The 22,120-nt window shown below is 50.3% G+C and overlaps 10 protein-coding genes across 10 annotated transcripts; 5 read left to right on the top strand and 5 right to left on the bottom strand.

Annotated features, from left to right (window-relative positions):
• Positions 1-657: 657 nt before the first annotated feature.
• On the top strand, positions 658-1,191 carry Aud_010954 (NUDIX hydrolase; the record flags this gene model as incomplete). Its single annotated transcript, XM_043295785.1, has 1 exon — positions 658-1,191. The coding sequence occupies one exon, from the start codon at positions 658-660 to the stop codon at positions 1,189-1,191; it is 534 nt and encodes a 177-aa protein (XP_043151720.1).
• A 1,189-nt stretch (positions 1,192-2,380) lies between these two features.
• Aud_010953 (uncharacterized protein) lies at positions 2,381-3,103 on the bottom strand (the record flags this gene model as incomplete). The annotated part of the gene is made up of 1 exon (XM_043295784.1): positions 2,381-3,103. The coding sequence occupies one exon, from the start codon at positions 3,101-3,103 to the stop codon at positions 2,381-2,383; it is 723 nt and encodes a 240-aa protein (XP_043151719.1).
• A 3,388-nt stretch (positions 3,104-6,491) lies between these two features.
• Positions 6,492-7,092, top strand: Aud_010952 (uncharacterized protein; the record flags this gene model as incomplete). The annotated part of the gene is made up of 2 exons (XM_043295783.1): positions 6,492-6,734; positions 6,802-7,092. 2 exons carry the CDS (start codon positions 6,492-6,494, stop codon positions 7,090-7,092), a joined length of 534 nt encoding a protein of 177 aa, XP_043151718.1.
• Positions 7,093-7,871: 779 nt separating this feature from the next.
• On the bottom strand, positions 7,872-9,474 carry Aud_010951 (putative MFS alpha-glucoside transporter; the record flags this gene model as incomplete). Its single annotated transcript, XM_043295782.1, has 2 exons — positions 7,872-9,234; positions 9,290-9,474. 2 exons carry the CDS (start codon positions 9,472-9,474, stop codon positions 7,872-7,874), a joined length of 1,548 nt encoding a protein of 515 aa, XP_043151717.1.
• Positions 9,475-10,368: 894 nt separating this feature from the next.
• Positions 10,369-12,198, top strand: Aud_010950 (uncharacterized protein; the record flags this gene model as incomplete). The annotated part of the gene is made up of 1 exon (XM_043295781.1): positions 10,369-12,198. One exon carries the CDS (start codon positions 10,369-10,371, stop codon positions 12,196-12,198), a length of 1,830 nt encoding a protein of 609 aa, XP_043151716.1.
• Positions 12,199-12,653: 455 nt separating this feature from the next.
• Positions 12,654-14,114, top strand: Aud_010949 (glycoside hydrolase family 5 protein; the record flags this gene model as incomplete). Its single annotated transcript, XM_043295780.1, has 1 exon — positions 12,654-14,114. One exon carries the CDS (start codon positions 12,654-12,656, stop codon positions 14,112-14,114), a length of 1,461 nt encoding a protein of 486 aa, XP_043151715.1.
• Positions 14,115-15,646: 1,532 nt separating this feature from the next.
• Aud_010948 (Dyp-type peroxidase) lies at positions 15,647-16,594 on the bottom strand (the record flags this gene model as incomplete). The annotated part of the gene is made up of 1 exon (XM_043295779.1): positions 15,647-16,594. The coding sequence occupies one exon, from the start codon at positions 16,592-16,594 to the stop codon at positions 15,647-15,649; it is 948 nt and encodes a 315-aa protein (XP_043151714.1).
• Positions 16,595-17,039: 445 nt separating this feature from the next.
• Positions 17,040-17,319, top strand: Aud_010947 (uncharacterized protein; the record flags this gene model as incomplete). Its single annotated transcript, XM_043295778.1, has 2 exons — positions 17,040-17,049; positions 17,099-17,319. The coding sequence occupies 2 exons, from the start codon at positions 17,040-17,042 to the stop codon at positions 17,317-17,319; spliced, it is 231 nt and encodes a 76-aa protein (XP_043151713.1).
• A 770-nt stretch (positions 17,320-18,089) lies between these two features.
• Positions 18,090-19,080, bottom strand: Aud_010946 (uncharacterized protein; the record flags this gene model as incomplete). Its single annotated transcript, XM_043295777.1, has 3 exons — positions 18,090-18,269; positions 18,323-18,627; positions 18,687-19,080. 3 exons carry the CDS (start codon positions 19,078-19,080, stop codon positions 18,090-18,092), a joined length of 879 nt encoding a protein of 292 aa, XP_043151712.1.
• Positions 19,081-19,544: 464 nt separating this feature from the next.
• Aud_010945 (catalase) lies at positions 19,545-21,551 on the bottom strand (the record flags this gene model as incomplete). Its single annotated transcript, XM_043295776.1, has 12 exons — positions 19,545-19,621; positions 19,677-20,105; positions 20,150-20,234; positions 20,290-20,577; positions 20,627-20,750; positions 20,797-20,804; positions 20,857-20,949; positions 21,008-21,164; positions 21,211-21,218; positions 21,268-21,291; positions 21,345-21,478; positions 21,524-21,551. The coding sequence occupies 12 exons, from the start codon at positions 21,549-21,551 to the stop codon at positions 19,545-19,547; spliced, it is 1,455 nt and encodes a 484-aa protein (XP_043151711.1).
• Positions 21,552-22,120: the final 569 nt, after the last annotated feature.

The following is a 22,120-nucleotide window of genomic DNA, read 5'->3' as shown; positions in this document are numbered from 1 at the left end:
GGGATGTGAGGGGCCAGGTAATGTAGTAGGCATCTTCTGTGCAGCTGGAAAAATCCTTCTCTTTGGCCCCCCCCCCCCAAACCCCGCGGGACTGTGGGCGCAGCTGACCAGCGTCGCATCCTACGCTGTCCATGGCCGATTCTTGACCCACTATGCTCTGCACTGAGTGTACATTTTCACCTTGACTTCTAGCCAATGGCAAAATTGCCGCACGTGTCTTTGGCATGCTTTGTATCTCCGAGTGGTTTAGAATGCGAGGCTTGGGGGTAGCAGGCCGATGTGGTTGGTGGAGAATGCTCCATCCTAATTTCTGAAGGTCAATACGTTGGCTGCTTTAGGAGTAGCTAAAAAAGAGATAAATTCTGCTTTGGTGGCTCCTTTCCCCTTAATGTCTACAGTGGCAGCGACAAGATATTCACTGATAAGTGAAAGTATAAGAAGGAATGATTAAACCCCTAATAATAGTAGTATAGGAGCTTGCTTTCTGTTAATACCTGTATATTTCCTTTTACTCTAGCCTTATTCCTGTCTCATGCCTAATCCTCGCGTATTCAAACTCTATTAGCATATCCCAGTCATGGACCCGGCGGTGATGTGATCTTGGAGATCGAGCGGTCAGCGAGCGCACTATTCGGCATTATAACCAGCGGCGTGCAGATGCTCTGCTACGTTAAAGATGCAAAAGGCATCCGCCTCTGGATCGCCAAGCGCTCGATGCAGAAACAGACCTATCCGGGTATGCTGGATTGCACTGCCGCCGGGGCCCTGAGTGCGGGAGAGTCGCCGCGAAGTGCGATGATCCTCGAGGCTACAGAGGAGGCGTCTATCGAGCGTGAGATCATCGAGAATGGCATGAGATACGTCGGGTCTATCTCGTATTTCCACATGAAAGGCTCGTCTATTGCCTTGAGCGAGGGCTCCTCGACAGCCGTTCTGTTACCTGAGGTCGAATACCTATATGAGCTTCAGCTGGATGAAGGTATTGTCCGGCCGAAGGATTCAGAGGTTGAAGACTTTCGGCTTTGGAATGTGGACCAGGTGCTTAACGCCTTAGGCAAAGGAATGTTTAAACCGAATAGTGCGGTTGTGGCCATCGACCTTTTTATTCGCCATGGCGTCATATCACCAGAGACAGAGCCAATGTATGAAGAGATTATAATACCGTTTCCTACAGCAAACCGGTCCATATAATCATGCACATAGTTTGATACCTTATTATCCGAGCCAGTGGAAAGATGGCGGGCAAAACAAATCCATGTATGCTACAATTAGGCTATTATTTGCATCACAGACTCAGATACTAACCGGTCGAGGTTCGTATTCCTGAGTATTATTATACTCGAGACAGCATTTCATGTTGTCAGGGGCCTCCCCTCGGATTTGGGAACATTATACTAGGTTCTCTGCTCAATACAGGCACAACAAGCATTGACATTGTTACTTGAAAGATGTAGAAGACTAATATTTCAATAACTCGTCCTCTACAAGCTGTTAAATTATATAGATAATGCCTGCCTTTTGACGACATGTACATAACTCAGAAATGGTTTCATCGACAACAATATCTTGGCGTCTAATTCCATTGTACGTCTACAAGGGTAGTACAACTCCCCAGGGGAGGCAGATCCTGCGAGAGGTGAGATGTGACAGTGAGCCTAAGTCTCTCTCCTTCCTTTAATCCTGAAGTCTTTCGTGTAGACTTGTTGGCGGTGGCTGAACTCACCGAAAACGTAAAGACCATTGACAAGCTAACGCACTCGATATTTCAAGAACAGACATACGTTGTTATTTAATGTGCCTATCGCCATCCTGTATACGAAGGGAGCTGATGCAATATGTCTATGTTCTCAGGCGAGACATGGATCGTAAGCTTTGCATGATTTAAGACTCGCTGATTGAAAGTAAAGACGGAACAGCACGAATAGTTTGATCTATGACGAAGTCTCAAATAATGGACGCGGAAGTAGAACCATCCATCCGTCTGAAGTTGTAGGTATTCAAATGCAACTTTGAAGACCATGATACCTTCATCCTTCGTTTATTACGAGCCGGCCTGCATGTATAGGTCCACGTATATGTGTGGCACCGTCGATAATACTTGTCGCATGCTCCATTTCTATAACCAGTTACAGACACAATGCCGCCGTCCTCATCCCACACGTCCAATTTTTTATAGATGCAGTTCGATTGCTTCATAGGAACCTTCTCGATCCCGTCACCATAATAGTACGTCCAAGGTGCTGTAGCTTCATGACTCTGGGCATCTAACGTACCCAATTCGATGTAGCCAGTGGTGTGGTTTTTACCGCAGATTAATATTTTCAGACCGGTAGTAACCACGCGCCGTCTGGTATGTTAACTGGCTATATGCCGAACCTATTTACAAGTATGATGCCATGCCGCCGCAAACATCAACAGTTTCGTAATTAGTTCCGAACCCTCTGATTTCGGGAATGATCCGGTAGTAGAAGTTCGCCGCATGCTCTGTTTCTGCAAAGCCAATGAAATCATTCATCTTGTGGCTGGCGTTATCTGCGTAGACGGCCCACGTAGCAGCCGCTGCAAGGGCCATAGACTTTTGATGGGCCTGGGTGAGCTTCGACCTCTCTCTAGTAGTGAACGAGATTTTGAAACCCGGCTTATCGAATCGTTTATGCAGATTGGAGCCCAGAGAAGCATTTGCGTCAGAACTCCCTCCTGGAAAGGGCAGTTGGAGAACGGTCTCGCCGTTGTCATAGTGGTTGGCGATGATATCGTGCTTGGGGGAGTTGTCAAGGGTGAAACCAGCAACCTGGAGATGGTGGACAAGGGAAGGCTCTCCCTGGCGCCTAGTCAGGGTGGCATCATCCGAGTGGAATGCAAGTGGTGCGAGACTGTCGTAGGAGATATCACCGCTGCTAGACAGCATGGTCTCCCATAGGCGCACATAGTCCTGGGAACCATCGACTTGACGTTTGGTCGGCAGACCTTCCGGGATGGCCCTCGAGTAGTGCGCAGCAGCATAATAGACCAAGGTTAGACCGGCTTGGATAATGTACAATAGATCAGCACATCTACTGCCGTCGACATATTCACAGACGGATCGAGCAAGGCCCGAGCCCATTATGATATAGACGAGCCTAGAACTTCTTAGCTTTCCAGACATCAGAGTTGCGAAAAGGTAGCCTCTGTCTTATGTGATCTTGCTGGTGCCAATGGTCCGAATTGTTCGCCTGACTATCTCACAGACCCTATAGTCCCTCTGCTCCAGAATCGCCAGAGGCTCATCAGCTGGGTTGAGAGACCGGATCTCAAGACTCGTATCTGAAGGAAGCTCAGCGAGATCCACAATGGCAGCGGGTGCCCCCAGAGTGACCCGGCTGGAGGCCAAGAGAGAGAGAAGGAAAACCAAGAATTTCATGCCAGTATTTGAGCAAAAGAGAGTCCTGCAATGGAAAAATCAGTTGTTTAGGGGGTGGGAGGGGGCACATCCCGAACATTTATAGTACTGCGTTCGTGTTTAGCGTAGGATATCAGGAAGTACTTGATTCTGAATATACAATTGCACTTGCAAGATAATGTAATGGTATCCGCAAAAGCATGTGCTATTGAAGCACTAGAGCTTCCTATTACATAAAATCCATGTCTTCAGAATATGGATTCTGGATAACAGCCCTACAGGCCCTCGGAAGTGCCGGGTGAGTGGGGGGGTGGGGGTGTGTCTCAGTTAGCGTTCGTTGAAGGGGTCGGTTAAGTACCTAGCATGGCCCTATCTGTTCTCATCCTACTATCATCAATTCCGAGGCAGTAACCATTTTGTGAAAATCTGTTTTCTTCCTTTATCCCATTGACCACAATCTAGTATATGGTCAGACTCAATCAGATGGATGCTGATAAACAACCTTCTACATCAATTCCTTACTCTTCCTCCTCAGCAGTCCCTTCACGGCGGATCAGGACTCTTAAGAGCATTGTACAGAACCGATGGAGGTAAGCACAGTCCTATATACAGTGAACTAGGAGATGAGGTGCTGAATTTTTAGTATAATTTTGATCGTGCTGTTCACTACGCTTGTACGATGGGTGTGGAGTTATATGGGGTGGCCTAATGGAGGAGACTTGGCCCTGTCACTTAATACTGCCTTGTTGCTTCTTTATTATGTCATATCACAACGTGTTGATGGACCCTAAGGAAATGATGGGTTGTGTCTTAAAAAAATTTTCTTTACCCACTTGGATTATCTACTGCCTAATCCGTACAATCTATGTCTTGTCCTCTAACTATAAACCAAGTATGAGCCATGGAGCCAGCAAATCAATCAGGAGCAGCTGGCAGTCTCTTGTATCCGCTAAATAATCATATGAAAAAGCTAACCAATGTACATCTGATTCTTCCAGTGCATTGCCTTTTAAGTAGTTAAGGTACCACATCGGTGGCTCCAGGTCTCGTCTGATGTCTCAGGTATTTCTTCGCGCCAAGCCTAAATATTTACACAAAGCGGGACAAAGGGCGATATCTCTCGGTTTCCAGAAATATGTCCAAGGCGGCGATCCTACTGAGGGAATGCTCCCACACGCGGTACAAATGGAAGTACCGGTACATACTGTGAATTTGTAGTGGCTGAAGAGACATACACAGACCTTAACAATAGTTACCATGAATACATCTGAAATATAAGGAGGTATCCATTGCCTTCCTGCTGCGAACAAGCGGATAGATTATCCGACATGGTTCGGAGGTTCGGCTTCGTGCATGGCAGTGGTGGTATCTCATCCGTTAGACATGAGAGAGGCAAGCAAATAAAGCGGTGGATGCGTGCTTATTAATCCAGTTGGGGTCTGAATGCAGATGAGGCAGGGCGACAAGGTACTATCCACACTGCTAAACTCATCATTATGGACGAGGGTGTTTCAGGGTTATGCCGAGGGGTACATTTTCGACACCACTGCATTACATCTACTGACAATACCAGCTATCTGCAGGATTCATCAGACAATTTCCGTATTCCTCCACACTATCGTCATGATAGACCTAGCTAATGACTACAGCGACATATAGCTCTATCCGCATCGGTCTCTATGAAAGTAGCAAGGACCATGCTCAGCATCTCTTCCAGTGCTCATGACTACTGCATCTGGTTTTGTCAGTGCCATAGTCTGTTCTCCCTCTGACATTGCCAATATCTGCATACAAAATATCCAGACCTTACCCCCTGCCCTATATCGCAAGTACCACCACGTCTTCGATGCATGGGTGCAGAAGAAAAGCACCGAGGGATGGGGTGGGTTAGTCCAAGGTGTCTCGGTTTCCCTAGGGTGAAACCAATTCGAGTTTAGTTAAAACTGTTGATTATGGTTTTTGAGGTTTTATCCATTCAGGTTAACTAACTAACTCACACCATTTTACTTAGTAATCACTAAATCCTAAGATTTCTTTAGAAATATTAATATCACTAGATGGACTAGTCTATCTACGCCTGAAATATCAATTCAAAATATCTAGTCGTTGGTGAGACATAAGGGAATAATCATTTCTGGCATAGGTTGGTATAAAATCAGTGGTGGGTTTTATATATACGCATCAACCTTCAAAAATCACTATAGGTATAGAATGATTTTTAACACTGCCACCCATTCATCCCTGCCAGCATCAGCCGCCCCGTCTCGTGAGATCCGAATTGAGATTCTACTCCGTACAGTCTCGGGTACCTGGGCTTGGCAGGGCTGGATCCGCATGAAACCACAGCCAGAGGCCGCAGCGAGCGAAGAATCTGCCGTTCCCTACTAAGATACCTTCAGCCTGAGCCGAAGCTCTGTCAAAGTTCTGTATCACTTTGTGGGGCTTGGCCAACTGTTCATACCTATTAGTGGAAACTATATGGTTTTATACTAAGAACTTGACCTAGCTATCTTCTGGCAATGTGGTATGCGACGAGATACAAAAGGGCTTCCCCTCTCTCTCCTGGTGTCGGACATGAAATCCGTCTATGCAACCGCTACACAGAGCCGGACAGGGAAATTTCAGACCAGCTGTCGCCCCCAACTTTAAATGTTCCCCCTCTCTTGGTACTAGGCCGTACATTCTTTACTCCACTTTTGCCTCTCTCTCTCTCTTTCTTATTCCACTTTTTTCCCCTCTTTCGTGCATTTCTTTGTGTTACAGTTGTGCGTTGCCGTGTTTCTCGCTCGGTCCAAGAGAGATAGGGGGTTTGAGCTGCTGATTGCTGTTACCTTATCATGGCGGAGGACGACAGAGCGCCGCCTGTAGCGGGGAGGATCAGGCCGAGCCCAGCTACAGCACCTCCACAATCACGGGGAATTCGGCCGCGGCACCACCTGAGATATGGCCGCTGGCTGATCGCGTCCATCAGATGCAAGCGCGGGAGGCTCACGCGGTGACCTGGCAGGACCTCACAGTGCGGGTGAAAGACCAGGATGCCGCCATCAATTACAATTTCCTGTCCCAATTTAATGTGCGGCACCACTGGCAGAACCTTAGGGCCTAGTAAGGAATGACGACCACCCTGGATCGGAGCCACGGCTGTGTCCGGCCGGGCGAAATGTTGCTGGTTCTTGGCCGGCCAGGGTCCGGTTGTACCACCTTACTCAAACTGCTGGCAAACCGAAGACGTGGGTATGCGACGGTCGAGGGCGATGTCCGTTTCGGGACGATGGATCGCCGGGAGGCCGAGCAGTATCAGGGCCAGATTGTGATCAATACTGAGGAGATCTTCTTCCCCAGTCTGACCGTACACGTATGTCTCGGGCGCCCTGCTGACCTTCAATATCTTCTCCGCCCCGGTGCACTGTCGCGATTCCGAGTACGCCGTCTTCGATCCCCCGGCTTCGCAGACCTGCACCGAGTACCTTCGACTTTATCTGGAAACCGGTGGCTCCGGCCAATATGCCCACCTGACGAATCCGCAAGCCACCAGCCACTGTCGTGTCTGCGAATACCGCACCGGGGCCGACTACCTCCGGACCCTCAACCTGAACGACTGTTACTACGCCTGGCGGGACACGGGTATCACTGTCATCTTCATCCTCAGTTCCTATTCCATGGTCTACTTGATGATGAAACTGCGGACGAAAGCGTCCAAGAAGTCCGAATGATTTGGCTCGGCCACGATGGCTATGTGGCACTTCTGTTTATAAAATCAGAAAGGACCTTGGGTTAAATTGCCTATTTAACCGTGTCTCCCTTTGACCTCTTCTTTTTTCTTTTTCCTTGTACCCTTTTTTGGGGAGATACTTGATTCCTCAGTTCATTTGCCCCTTTCCTGATTTACCAAGTGTGGGGTCATCGACAAATCTCAGACCAGAGAAGCTCTCAATCCGCACTGGCAGTCTCGTTTGATTCTTGCATTCCCTTAATTCTCCATAGACTATAGACCTACAATAGATAAGAGACTTAATAAGGCTCATGCTATCTGATAATTTGAATGCACGTCAAAGCACATGGGTGTATGCATGTAGGATGGACTTCTAGCTGCCTCAATATTCGAACCCCGCTTAACCCACCTTGCTTCTTAGGATCGCATACGCGATATTCAAATGCAAAAAGAATTTCGGCAGCCCAAACCGACTCGCGGCCGTCGACACAGTAAGCGTTGCCTCAAGCGTGCCGAAGTTCACCTGTAGTTCCTTACGATCCCTATCCTTATGCTGCCATCTACAATCGAGTCAAATATCGTTTTCAGTACGGCCGGATCAGTTGTTTACGGATCAACGCTCCATATTCACAATGTAATCAATGTATCCTATTCGGCAGTAGCACATAGGCTGTATTATTCAGAGTACGGATCAAGTGGCCTTGCAAGAATCCACGAAGGACTCATATTTCTGCTCTTGTCATAGCGTTCATCCTTCGGCGCATCTGTACCGTCCACATCTCATTCCACCACAGTACCACCCATCTTCCGTGGGGGAACACGTCTCACGAACAAGTAATCAATCTCAATGAACGTTCGGCCCTTCAATTCGGGAATGTAGAGATAGCTTCCCAGCGTGGCAGCAGCAGCCAACCCACCAAACACAAACCCCACTTTGCCCTTCAAGTTGCCCTCGTCCGGATTGACCATATACGGAACAGCAAAGTTCATCGCAATTCCAAACACAGCCTGAGTCGCGGTAGCCAAGGCAGTGGTGCGAGCACGTAGAGTCGGACTCGAGGTTTCGCTTAGTAAGACGAACGCGATGGCGCCAATGGTGAGGAAGTAGACGAACGCGTAGATAACGGTGCAGGATGCCTGCACCCACTTGGCAGCACCGGTAGGCACAACATCCATGATGCCAATCAGTAAGAGGAGGACTGTCAATACCGCCATGCCGCCGACGAAGATTGGGCGTCGGCCCACGCGCTCCACTACAAACCAGCTGGTGATGTTTCCTGCGACTCCGCAGGCCGTAACACCAACTCCAAGATCAAAAGAGTGCGCCTCGTCGAGTCCTGCGAGTTGGAAGAAATAGGTCGAGTAGCCCAGGACGAAAATGATGCCGACAAAATGCTGGCACGCAAAGACGCCCACGGAGATACCCGTGCGCAGACGATTGGTGCCGCGGAAACAGTCCGCGAAGCTGGCCTTCTTCTGCAGCGATTCCTCCTCGATGGTAGTTTGCAGCGCGCTGAGCTTAGACTGTGCGTCAAAGTCCTTACCCCAGAGGCGCTGAAGGGATTTAAGCGCCTTTTCGGATTGATTCTTGCGAGCATGGTACCATGGGCTTTCAGGCACGAACGGCAAACCGAAAAGTAGAATGACGGTGAAGATCATCTGGACGGCGAACGGGCCTGCATATGCCCAGCGATCGGTCCGTGAGCCAAAAGCCTTGATGACGGCGTTAGAGAGAAGCTGGCCGATAGCGATACCGAGGTTGATGCCTGCAGTGGACAGGCCACGTATCGCAACGGGGGCGATCTCGCTGCATACTAGTGGCCCGAGAGTAAGATAGAATCCGAGGCCAACTCCGAGAATGAGCTTGGATATGAGGAAGGCGACCCGAGTGCCGGAGAAGACTTCTCCAAGACAGCCACCGGCGCAAAGGAGGATGGCAGCTAGCAGGGCGGGTTTCCTTCCCGCGCGATCGGCTAGCCAGCTGCAGATGAAGCCACCGAAGAACCCTCCCACGGAGCTTATGACGTTGAAGGCAGTCTGCCAATTGGCAGGCAAGACCGGCTCGTTATCGAAGATGTAGCCAAAGTCGCGCCGGAAGGATGGGACCGAGATCATGGCGCCGTTGATTTGAGAGTCGAAGCCCCTGATGTCCCTGTCAGTATCTTTCCTATCCGTAGACGTAAATAGATAGGGCATACCAGCCAATAGCACAAAAAGCCCAGTAGAATGACCAGCCGATCAGCGCTTTATGGTGCTTCCAGACATCTTGAAGGGTCAGAGAATGCTCATGGTCATTGTCGGCTGTGGTGTGCATTTTCTTGTCGGCAATTGGAGATAGACCAATAGCCTCGTCATGCTGAATAGAGAGATCTTTGTCTTCCATGTTGTCTTTGTTATATGAAGTTGTGGTGCGTGTGGAACTGATCTCCTGCAGCAGAATGGTGAGAGATACGGTCTCTTTATGCAGGACATCTTGCGCAAGGCGTCAGGAGAATAACCGGCCACATGCCCTCAAGATGTCACTCGAACCATGTTAACTAAGGAGTGGTGAGTTAGTAAACTTACTGCACCATTTCCGGGTAATTGAGGGCGATGGAGGTAGCCAGATTCATGGTCCCCCGGATGATCTGGGGTTGTCTGTGTGGGGAGAAACCGAGAAAGTCAAGCATCAAACTTTGCCCCTCAAAAGATATCAACCGGAACTCGGATTTTCGGCTAGACAGACTCCGCTTAACCATACCTAGGTGGACGGTGGCTGATGGCCCATGGCTGGTTCTCAACAAGTGACCACCACCATCCTCCTCTGTAGAATATGGTCTATCTATAGGGTGGTAATTAAAGTCGACTTGGTAATAATATAGGCTCACCAACTGATTATGCTTATATGATAATAACGCTGTTGAATTTGAATGCTTCTGATAGACTTAACCTGAACAGTTTAGACTATACTTGAAGGCAGACAACCCAGGGCAAGGATTATCCTTCCATCTCATAATGCTTTCGTTTACCAGGATTACTCGAAATATCCAGCACAAGAGTGCCTGGTCCGCTTCAGTTCTAGTTCCAGAATCAGACCCTTCTAAGGAGCGACATTCCGCGCCGTACCGGCTCCTTCGTGCGGCCTGATTCGTCGCTATGGCTTTCGTCCGGAAGCCGGTTCTCCACCGAACCTTAATTCGACCACCTTATAAGACATCGTCCAGAGCGATACTCCGCGATGGTCACGTCTCCGCTATTTGTTCCTCACCAGACATGCACATAGTCTACTCTCACTAACATGCCATCCTCCCCGCAAAGTCCGAATCAAACCCCAGCTACGACGTCCAAAAGACCCGCCCCCAGAGGCACTGCTGCGTATCCGCGCAAGCGAGCCGTCACAGCCTGTCAGGTCTGCCGTGCTCGACGCACCAAATGCGACAACCTCAAGCCATCCTGTTCATTCTGCCTAAAGGTCGGGGCGAAATGCATCCAATCACCCGTGGATCTTTCTAGCTACGACCCGGCAAGTATCAAAATTCTCGAGCGGTTGGACGAGATCGAACAGCACATCTTGCGCTCCCAGGGCGACGCTACGGATTTTCCTCCGAAATCACCAGAAAACGTTCTACCCAAGCCGACGGTAACCTCGAAAGTCGAGACGGTAGATCCAGCGCGGGTGCTTGTTCAACCGCTGGAGAACATCCTTCAGTGGCAATGTCTCGGGCTCGATCCTACCACCCCTGGAATGCAGGAGCAGGTATCGCCAGCATGGTCTGACACCACCAATCTCGCAGCGGTTGATCTCAATGCGCAATTTACCGGTTCAGCCGTGGACCGATTCTTCACACATGTCCATGTCAAGAACCCCATCCTCAACGAACGCGAGACGCGCCGCCTCTTTACCCGCATCTCCATGCATGGGATCGACTGGTCTCCCGACTCGTGCCTGGCCTTGTTAGTCTGCGCATTGGGGACACTAGCCACTCCATTCGGCGAGGACCAGTGCCAGACACATCCCGGTACCGAGGTCTACCAGACTGCGCAATCCCTTTACACGGCGGCCCAGAAACGCATCGGGAGCGTCTTCTGCTCGGGAGGCTTGAGGGAGGCTCAATGTCTGTTTTTATCCGGGGTCTACATGATGAGTATTTTCCAGCGGGAGCATGCGTGGAGATACTTCCTACAGGCGCTGGCGTGCTGTCAACAGTTTTCTTTTCTTCGACCTGGGAACCGATCCGGAGTGCCATTGCAGAGCAACCGCATCGCGGAGCAAGCAATCTACTGGTCCGCCTGGAAATCCGAACGAGAGATCCGCCTTGATCTGCAAGCGCCAGACTTTGCTCTCTCGCAGGCAGAACTGGCGATCTATCCGCCGTTCTTCCCTACCCCGCCGGAATCGCACGAGGTTATTCCTGCCTCTGATCCTACCGCGATGGCCATGGATGAGAGTGCACAGCGGGAACGTCTTGCGTGGTACTTTTACTTGTCCGAAATCTCTCTTCGGCGGCTACATTTCCGAGTCGCCAGTTCCATTCTCCACGTGCCCGTCTCGCCGGAATCTGACTTACTGGAGGAACTGGCCAAGGCGACGGAGGAGCATGAGGAGCAAGCTCAGGAATGGGTTACTGCCTTGCCGGCTATTCTCTCACTCCAAGCTCCACCTGAAAACGACGATATCTCTCATTTCATCTTGAGGGGACACCTCCTCAACTTCTACGAGATGATCTACTGGCCTTTCATAGACGCAGCAATCAACCGGACAGGTTGCCAGCATACCCATAGATGGAGTCCTTTACTCTGCAGCCTCGTCCAGAAAGGTCTCCACCGCCATGTGGAGAGGATGTATGTAAATCAGCCGGGATTCTATCATCGGCACCATGGCACGGTGTGTCTGATTCGGTCCTGTAACCGGAGTGCCTTGACCCTGCTGGCTGCAGCTTCAGTGGTACAATCTTCTTTGGAACAAGGAGTGCCATCGCCTCTAATGCTACCTGAGAACTGGAAACACGCGGTTGCGCTGGCGATCGATCTGAACAGGTATTGGGAGGGGGAGTCCGCGGACTGCAGGTTCATACGTCCGATATTGGAGTTACTCTGGGCGCGAGTACGAATTTTGGATACTGCATAGTATATATATATATTTCTGTTAAACCATCATCAATAATTCTGTACGTAGCCGGCCGAACCTTCGAGGGGCGCTTCAACACTGGTTTCTGAGAAGGCGGCTCAATGTCCAGAGCATGATAGACCTATCGATCCCAGCGCGGTTTAGCCGTGCATTTACCCCTGATTGAACTCATTTATCCAGTGGAATTTTACAGACGACTTTAATGTCAATCTGTGGTGAAACGGAATGTCGCATGACGGTGGACGCCATTGCCACACCATCGCGGAGTATCGCCCTGAAGGATGTGGGGAAGATACACACGATGGAAAGTCCTTATGTGTCGATGCGAATCGCATTAGATAGAAGTTAAATAATTCCCTCGAGTCGCTATCTCAAAGAGAGCCAAATTTTCGTTATCTCCCTTTTCAAAGCAACTACCACTTCAACTCAATACTCTACCTTGCAGTCAATCAACCATGTCTCCTCAGGCCAACGGCTCAACCACACATAATACTCCCGTATTCAAAGGCAGCCTCCTCCATGTCTCCGGCACATCCATCGTCGATGCATTCGGCAACCCGGTCGTCCTCAAGGGTGCAGCTCTGGGCGGCTATCTCAACATGGAAAACTTCATCACAGGCTACAGCGGCCACGAAAACGAGCATCGTGCCCAGATGAGCGCCGTGCTGGGCCCTGAAAAGGCCCAGTTCTTCTTCGACCGCCTAATCCACTACTCCTTCACCGAGGGTGACGCGGCCTTCTTCGCCTCGCTAGGTCTAAACTGCCTTCGCCTCCCCTTCAACTACCGCCACTTCATCGACGACACCGACCCCACCGTAATCAAGAAGTCTGGCTTCGCCCTCTTAGACCGCATAGTCAACATCTGCCGCCAATTCAACCTGTACGTTATTCTCGACCTCCACGCCGTCCCCGGAGGCCAGAACCAAGACTGGCACAGCGATAGCGGGCTCACCCGCGCCCTCTTCTGGGACTTCAAGGTCTTCCAGGACCAGATGGTCAATCTGTGGGTCGAGATCGCGAAGCATTACGCGGGAGATCCTATAATAGCGGGGTACAATCCGCTCAATGAACCCGCAGATCCCGAGCACACGCGGCTGATTTCGTGGTACGAGCGCGTCGAGAGAGCCATCCGCGCCGTGGATCCTGACCACATCCTCTTCGTGGATGGGAATACCTACGCGATGGACTTCTCGCAGTTCACCACTGTCCTTCCCAACGCAGTCTATGCGTGCCATGATTACGCCAAGATGGGGTTCCCCGGGCAGGAAGTGTATGTGGGGACGGACGAGCAAAAGGCCAAATTGCGGAGGCAGTTTGAGCGGAAGGTGCAGTTCATGCGAGAGCGTGGGGTGCCGATCTGGAACGGCGAGTTTGGGCCCGTGTATCCTGATGCGCGGGAAGAGGATGCTGAGGCGACGAATGAGGCAAGGTTGGGCGTGCTGAGGGAGCAGTTGAGGATTTATGCGGAGACTGACATTAGCTGGAGCATCTGGCTGTACAAGGATATCGGGTACCAGGGGATGGTGTATGTTGATCCCGAGTCGCCATATATGAAGCTCATTGCGCCGTTTGTAGCGAAGAAGCAGCGTCTCGGGCTGGACTTTTGGGGCTGCACAGATAAAAAGGCCGTCAAAGATGTCTATGAGCCGTTTCTCCAAGGCTTGCGGGACATGATCGGGCCCGAGCTGCGGCAGAAGAAATATCCGCCCGTCTGGACGTTTGACCGTCAGGTCGAGCGAGCAGTCAGGGAGTGTCTACTGAGTGAGTATCTGGGTTGGGAATTTGCAGAGCTGTTCCGAGATAAAACGGAGCAGGAGATAGAGGATCTGGCTCGGTCGTTTGCTTTCGAGAACTGTGTGAAGAGGACTGGCCTAAATCGCGTTTTGCAGGAGGATGCAGGGCTTCTCAAGAGATAGGCTTTGATATCCTATACAGCCATCTTATCGACAGACTTGGTTGTCAGATTTTTCCGTGCTACCTCCTCTCTTTGGAATGAGCAAAGACATTTATTGTGACGATTGGTAGCGAAAGGATTAATAGGATGTTCCCTCAAATATCCATTCTTCGCCAGACTAAACCATACGTATGCGATGGCCACACTGGATCTCTCATCCTTCCCACCGACGTACTCGCCTTCGGGAGAAAGGACTGTACCTAGCCGTTGGACAAACAAATTTGATATAATCGCCACTGATCCCAAAAACAATACCCAGGCGCTTAAAGGCCCCGGTGTCGCATCGCCAAAGTGCATTCCGTGGATTATACTATGAACCACCGATCCGGCCACAAAACATCATTCCAAAGCCGCGACTTCCCGCACAGGTTATCGACCTTCTCCAGGAATACCAACCTGGAGAAATTGTTGCTGATTTTTGAGGGACGCCATCCAACAAAATTACCGGCTTCTGCCTAGCCTCGATACTAGGAAGAGTCCAGCAAGGGCCTCATCCAGCGACTAATCGAGCGCATCAAGGCCCTCAACAATGGATCCGGGGCGGCCAAGACTGAAGTTGATCTCCAGGCTCCTAGAACTGATTAGCTTATCTAACCTAATTCAGGCCCAGATAGGGATATATATTTATATATATAGATAGAGAATGATCATAACTATCTATATATTAAATAAAATATTAGGTTTACTAACAAAATCTAGATGTATAGTTAATTTTATATTTTAGATGATGGTGAGTAGTATAGCAGTGGTAAGATATATATATCTCTGTACCACCTTTTAGGTTAATCTTATCTTAATCTTCGGGGGTACACTACTCCCCTATACGCCTGTAGTGACTGCCATATTCTAGCCTATAAGTGATTGTAATGTCTGCAGCGTAAGAACAACTAGCTTTTGCAATAGAATCCTGTTCTAGGAGTTGAGGTAGCTTCATATTTCGAACTGGCTGATATGGCATGGTAGGGCGGCCGCTCAATTACAATAGCCGCTCACTTACCGATTACGTTAACTCACTATATTTCCAGCCGACTGGGCTATATACTGCTAAGCCGGTAATCTATCCAAAGCGGTCAAAGCACGTCCCAAACGTCTGCTAACTGCTATAGACAAATTAGCCTTTGCTTTATGGCCATGTGACTTTGTTATCATAATTACAAGAATCTCTACCTTGATTGAAATGTATAGACCCACGCGGCACCCTCCAGAATCCTATGCCGGGAGATGCGACGGCATAAAACATTATGCTAAGAGTATGCCCTCCTAAATGGCAAAATTTTACGTCGCTACTTCTAATGTCGGCTCGGGACTTTTCTTGCCTATGTTCAAACCGTGGAAATAGTCGGCTATCAGGGGACTGCATTAAGGGCCCAGCACGCCCCACGAAATGGGTACAATGTAGGAATGGTACTGGCCACATATAAGTAGCGTTCTAGCGTGTTCTCGCTGCGTATTAGTTAGGTACAGTTAACGTGCGAGACCTCAGACGCAATACTATCAATGCGCGAGACTACCTAGCACGCTTACAGACGGCGCAAAGAAAACCGTCCCCGTCAATGGCTTCGAAAAGTCCAGCAACCGATCATGCATACCAGGCGGATTCCCAACGAACATGCGCTCCAGCATCTTCTCGATGACCCATAACCGGCGGGTGTACCCGATAAAGTAAGTCCCAAACTCGCCAGACGCGGGGGACCCAAAGGGCATATTATCGCGGAGGATGTCATTCTCGTCGCCGTTCTCGTCCTCAATTGTCGCGAGGGTTTTGTGCGAGCACTGCTCACCGTCTTCGGCGTCGTCGATCTCGATGTTATCGAACTTTGTGCGGCCGATGATCTGCTCTTGTTGTTCCGCTGAGAGGGCGCGCCAGGCGGAGAGGTCGTGCAGATATTTCTGGACGACGACGTAGCTTCCCCCGACTGCATTGAGGTCTTCTTCTGCGGTGACGAGTATGGAAGATGGGATGTCCGAGCCGACGGGATTTGCTGTGCCATCAACGAAGCCGAGGAGATCGCGGGCGTCGAAGTAGCGGAACCCTACGGTTCCATCGACGAGCGTCACCGCGTCGCCGAGGAGGTCCATGAGCTGGCGCTCAAACTCGAAGCAGAGGTCGCGGCGCTCAGAGCGAATATGGAAGAGGAGGTCGCCGGGAGTGGAGATGGCGGTGTGGTTGGCGCCCTTGACTTCGCGAAAGGGATGCAGCTCTTTCGGGCGTGGGAGGCCGGTTAGACGGTCCCAGATAGAGCTGCCAATGCCAACTGTGCAGACGAAATTGGCGGCTGAGTCGCGGAAGGCGACATTTTTGGCGAGGTTCGGAATGCTGGCGAGGGTTGAGCGGACGGTTGGGATAGATTCGGGCTTTGTGAGGGACAGGATGAGGAAAGTGGCTGAGCGGGTGAGGGCAGCGCCGACGGGTTGAGCACCGCCGGTGGCTAAGGAGCCCATTTGTATGTGACAGGGGAACTGCGAGACGGAGGGAGAGTAGAATCTAACCTAAGTAGCCTTGGCTATGCTTCTGTCAGAGCAATGAATAGAGAGGGTGGCGATTAGAAATGAAGCGGTAGACAAGAGTGCGGGCTCTGCTGATGGTGTTTGTCTCCGCAGGTAGAGGAGCGTCGGGAAGATATGATGGGGTTGTAATCATGCGGGGTTGTACATTGATAGCAGGCACTTACCACGGTTGGTACATCTACCTACTTAGGTAGTCCGGTATACGTGTTCTGATTGGTCAATTACTTATACTAGATCGGGAATGTCGCGGGTGTCTAGATCGGAGCGACCTTACGTCATGATCGCCGTTGAGCTAACTATATAGCGCAGAATGGCGAGAAGATTGAATAACAACTCACTTTCAGATCCAAGATAAAACAAAAATCTGATTTGATTCAACATGCCTCAGGGTTCGTCAATCGTTCTCTGCTACTTCCAATTGCTAATGAATGAGCGCAGACACCCAGAAATCAGAGCACCAGGAGCCCTTTTTGGAACGGATCCTCGACCGCCACCACCACAAACATGCAAACGAATCCAAGGATGACAACAAGGACCAAGGCAGCCATGAAAACAGGCTGCACGATGTTCTAAAGAAGGACGAGGGGGGCTTCAAAGAATACCTCAAAGAGGATGAGCAGCTTGAACAGGAGGGACAGACCTACGGGGGTTTGATGTAATTGCCTGAGGACTCCATGGAAACCAATAAATATCGCTTATAGTTATCGTCCATTACATAAATCATAAATATAAGGCCATGTCCCCATACGTTAATGCCCGTGCATCGACGATAGAAGGGAATCCGGTGTCCACCCATCGTCTATCAATAACGTATGGTCCTTGTTTCCCAGGGAGTAAAGCAAATTGAGAAGACATCTGCCCACCCCCTGGCGCGCTTCCAGGCTCAAAGTGCCGAGGACTTGCACCAGGTCAGTAACATAATTGACCTTGAATTCGCCGTCCTGGAACAGCCGCGTCAAGCTCTGATGGAGAATCGAGTGCAAACTGTGGACTGAATCTCTCCATATAACTTGAGAATCCCGTAGGAAGATCTCTAGTTCAGCAAGTGCATTTGACATGGGTGTTGTCCGATTGCCATCAGACAAGAGCGAAGCTGATTCCTGCACTATGATGCTGATAGAAAACAAACACCCCAGCATTTTGTCTTCCCATTCCGTAATGTGTGTATCGTAAGAAGAGGTCTGAAGGGAAAGCAGATATCGATGACGCAGCAATCCGACTGCAGAATGAATAGAAGGGTACGAAGAAAGTCCCACAGAGTAAAACGAACCCATGAAGGTTCTCAAGTCCTGAATAAATGATATCAACCAAAGACAACGCACCTTCTGCACATCGAGAGAGGAGCGGGATGGTAGGAAAGACGAAAAGAAAAGAGGGCGAGATATCTGGTCAAGGTTGTTCATGGACTCGAGCCATGACGGCCGCGACATTAGTGAGACACTAAGAGAGTCAGTATCACGACCAAGCCCTTCGCAAGCTGCACCCACAGGTAGACAACGAGCTCCAGACGCCAGTTCTCATGCAGAGCCTCAACCCCGCCTTTGGCATCAATCATCCGCTGGAGACCGTCACGGTGAATCTGCCAATCGGCCGCGGTGCCCCAGTATCGCTAATGAAAGGATTAGCCATTTTTCAGGAGATATTCCTCCCCGGCGAACATACCTCAAAGGTGAGGAGACGAACAGTAGCAGCGAAAGAGTCATCGCTAAGCTCCTTCTCAGGATCAGCAAGCCAAAGCCGTAATATCCTGACAGCCTCAATCTTATATTTCAAGGCGTCCGCAGAATTCGTCCCTCGCCGCGGCGGAGTGCCAGCGTATAAATGAGCCAAGTGAGCAGCCGAATGCGCCATGATGCAATTAAAAGACGATGCATTCGACAGATCCAACGGGAACCAAACATCTCTCATCGGGTTAAACTCGGTCACTTCCAGCTCTTCAAACATCATCGCGGCATGGGTGCCAATCCCTGGAATCCGTCAGCCAATTCGCCGCCCAAAAGCAGCAATAACCCAACGCTATGCGCACAGTGATGCAGTAGTCTCTGATGCTGGCTCGTCAGATGAACAGGACAAGTCTGAAACGGGTCCGGCCTCGAGCTTGACAGCGCATAACCCATACCGCACAACAGCTGAGCAGGGATCCCGGCCCCGGCATTGCCCGTCTCTTTTTCTTTTGCCTTCTCAATCCAAGCAGTACTCTGCTGCAACTCTGACGACGAGGGTTCCTCACTGTTCATAGAGCGTGGAAGCAGAGTACGAGATGTTTTCCTGGTGCGATTCGACTTAGCTTCTTGATTGCGCTTGTGGCGGCGCTTCCAGTGTTCCCGCATCGCATGGCTGCGAGCTTCCGACTGGATGTTCCCAGACACGAAGGTGAACTGGTTGCTTCCGCTCGAGGAGCTGGAGGCCCGCTGAGACATCGTTGGTTTTTGCCCATGGGGTGCTGTAAGGCAAGGTGACAGGTCGGAACATTGGATGGCGAACAGAGATCACATGACTTCTTAGCCACATATTCCTGCTCCGTACATAGCACACAGCTGAGCTGAGCTGTGGGGCCCGGAATGCCTGGAGCGAATTGGGCCAAGCCACACGCCCCACCATCCCCCAATCTGGAATCGGTCCTTGCTAAAAACACAGCCTGCTGTTCGGTCTCTCATGTACGCGTTACTGCCACACCAATCACATGGCCCAAGTTCTACACTTCTCTAGTCAATGAGTGGCTTGGTGGATTTGTGGAAAGGAAGAAAGCCCGACTCTTACAAGACTACATACCTAGAGTAGCTAAGGTAAGATTGCGAATGAAACTAACAGAATATTCCAATCATACTGCCCTGCGGAGACGAAGCTAGTTACTAAATACCAAAAAAATCAAGTACCACGGCTGTCACAAAGCGTTCCTCGCAGCCTCTGTCCGCTCCTGCACCATCGACCCAAGGGACTCGTCGATACGACGAAAAAGCCCTAGTTCAGCGTTAACCGTGGATTAGTCTGATATCAGTAATTCTCCTAAACCTACCATAGACCGCCTTACGCAACTCCGGATTCTTCACGCCCTTCAAATGTGCAGCCACATTGTCGACAAGTCGCTGCTGGTGACCAGGCTCCCGCCCAATAACTTCCCACAACGCAGCAGGCTGGACAAAGTCCTCATCCGTGATCTCGCTCACATAGGCAGAAACCTCACCCACCCATTTTTCGTGGTCGGTATGCAGACTCAATGCCTGGGGGCTCGTGCCTTTCACGTCTTGGTAGTATTTGGTAGGTTGAAGCGAGGAGCCAACGTAGTTAGGGTCTCCTCCATAGTTATCGTCAAAGCGCATCTTGCCGTCCCGTTGGAAAGGACAGTAGACAGGGGCTTTTGCGGCGTTGGTGGGGAGTTGCTGGTAGTTCACGCCGAGACGGTAGCGTGCTGCGTCGGGGTATGCGAAGAGTCGTGCTTGCAGGACTTGAACGAGTTAGCTACGATCTTCTAGAAAGAGGTGGACTTACCAGGGTCAGCGGACGCTGCGAAGCCTGGGACCATGGTCGATGGTGAAAACGCGGCCTGCTCGATATCTGCGAAATAGTTTCTCGGCTGTTATAGTCAGTGCCTTCGGTTGTTCGGACTAGGGACAGTTGCAGAGACTTACATTGCGATTCAAGGTAAGGCGACCAATTTGCTGTAGAGGGAAATCCTTGTGCGGCCAGACCTTAGTCATGTCGAAGATATTCCAGCGATAGTTCTCGGCCTCCTCAGCGCTCATCAGTTGGACGTAGACATTCCACACAGGATAGTCGCCTCGCTTGATAGCCTCGAACATATCCTGAATTAGATAGTCTGGGTTTTCTCCGGCGACCTTTGTGGCTTCCTCGGCCGTGAAATTCTGTACCCCTTGCTGCGTTTTGATGTGGATTTTGGCGTATTTAAATGAGCCATCCTGGATATGAGTTAGAGGAGGCTCTCGCAGATTGATAATTGACCCTTACCGGTTTAGTAAACTTATATGTGTGTCCACTATACGCGTTCATATGGCGGACGGACTTTGGGGTGCCACGGTCACTGAATAGGTGTAGAAGCTGATGCATGCCTTCGGGATTGCCAACGTGGAAACTGAACAGGTCAGAGGTATTCAGGAACTAGAGGTTGCCAGACATACTCCCAAAACTGTTAAGCGAAATTAGGTTTGTTCCATGCCTGTTTCAAGTAGGGGGCTTACCATATCTGCGTCAGGAAGATGGGTTTGTGGGTGTCGCTTGTGAGATCGATTGAGGGACGGGAACTTGATCGGATCACGGATGAAGAAAACAGGCTGTAGAGGAAAGTTAGACGATCTTAATCTGATAATCTCTGGGGCCACCTGATCATACTGTGTTGTTAAACACCCAGTCTTGATTTCCCTCATCCGTATAAAGCTTCATTGCCCACCCATGCACATCCCGCGCAGTATCGGCGGACCCTGCCTCAGGCCCAACGGTGGACACGCGCAGGAGCAATGGCGTCTTCTTTCCAGCTTCGTTGAGGAAGCTAGCAGACGTAAAGTCAGAGCAATCGCGGGTAGCCTCGAACTCACCATAGGCTCTAGGCGAATGTCAGCGTAGAGTTTTGTGGGATGGTTGTAACTGCTCACCCGACGGCTTTGGCATGGACGACACTATTTGAACGTCAGTAGCCATATTGAAAGGTTGCATTAACTAGACAAGGCACTAGCCGCTCTGGAATTCGTTCACGGGCGAAATGGGCCAGGGTCTCAATGAGCTGGGTATCCTGAAGCAATCCCAACCCTCCAACTCCTCGACCCCGCATCAGAACAGCCGTTTCGCTACTGGCAAAAGGACAGCCTATACGTAGTTAGAGTAGCACAAATACAATGTGAGCTGGCGTACCTTCGGCTAGAGTGTAGTATTTGTCCATGGCGAAGAATAATTGGAGTCACAGCTTAGAGAGAAAAGATACGTGCTGGTCACTAGGACAGGCTAGGGGCACATCTTATATAGGATAAAGCCGGGAAAAGGCTCCTCTGTTTGTAGGCCCTGCTTTGCGAACTTAGGTCTTACATTTTCCCTCATTGAAGCTCTGTCTCATATCTCACCCACAACCCCTCACAACCCCTCACTCACCTCATAATTATTGTAAAAATCTCTCTGCGTGTTATGACACCGGTGGCTACGGTGAATACACAAGTGTACAAGGTAATGCTCCAAGCCCGAATGTGGAGATGGGAACAAGGGAAGGAACATCGGCCACGTACTTGGAAAGCAGGCCTTTGATTGAACAATTACCACTACCATATTTGGTCAGGTGGCTTCGGTGGATCCGTTGTGGATTCGTCGTGGATTCCGCCCGGGACCTGGGCCCATCCGAGAAGCTTTGCCGTTTGCCACTGTTCCAATACAATTCCAGTACCTTTCTTTAGTGTGAAATCATGGATTCGTTGTCCATCGACGACCGCGAAGGTACGTTCGTTACCTTCAGCCTCGGTC

The sequence above is a fragment of the Aspergillus udagawae genome, assembly GCF_001078395.1.
Source record: "Aspergillus udagawae IFM 46973 DNA, scaffold_9, whole genome shotgun sequence".
Taxonomy (NCBI): Eukaryota; Fungi; Ascomycota; class Eurotiomycetes; order Eurotiales; family Aspergillaceae; genus Aspergillus; species Aspergillus udagawae.
The sequence above is the reverse complement of the archived record's forward strand: the minus strand, read 5'-3'. Positions and strand labels throughout refer to the sequence as shown.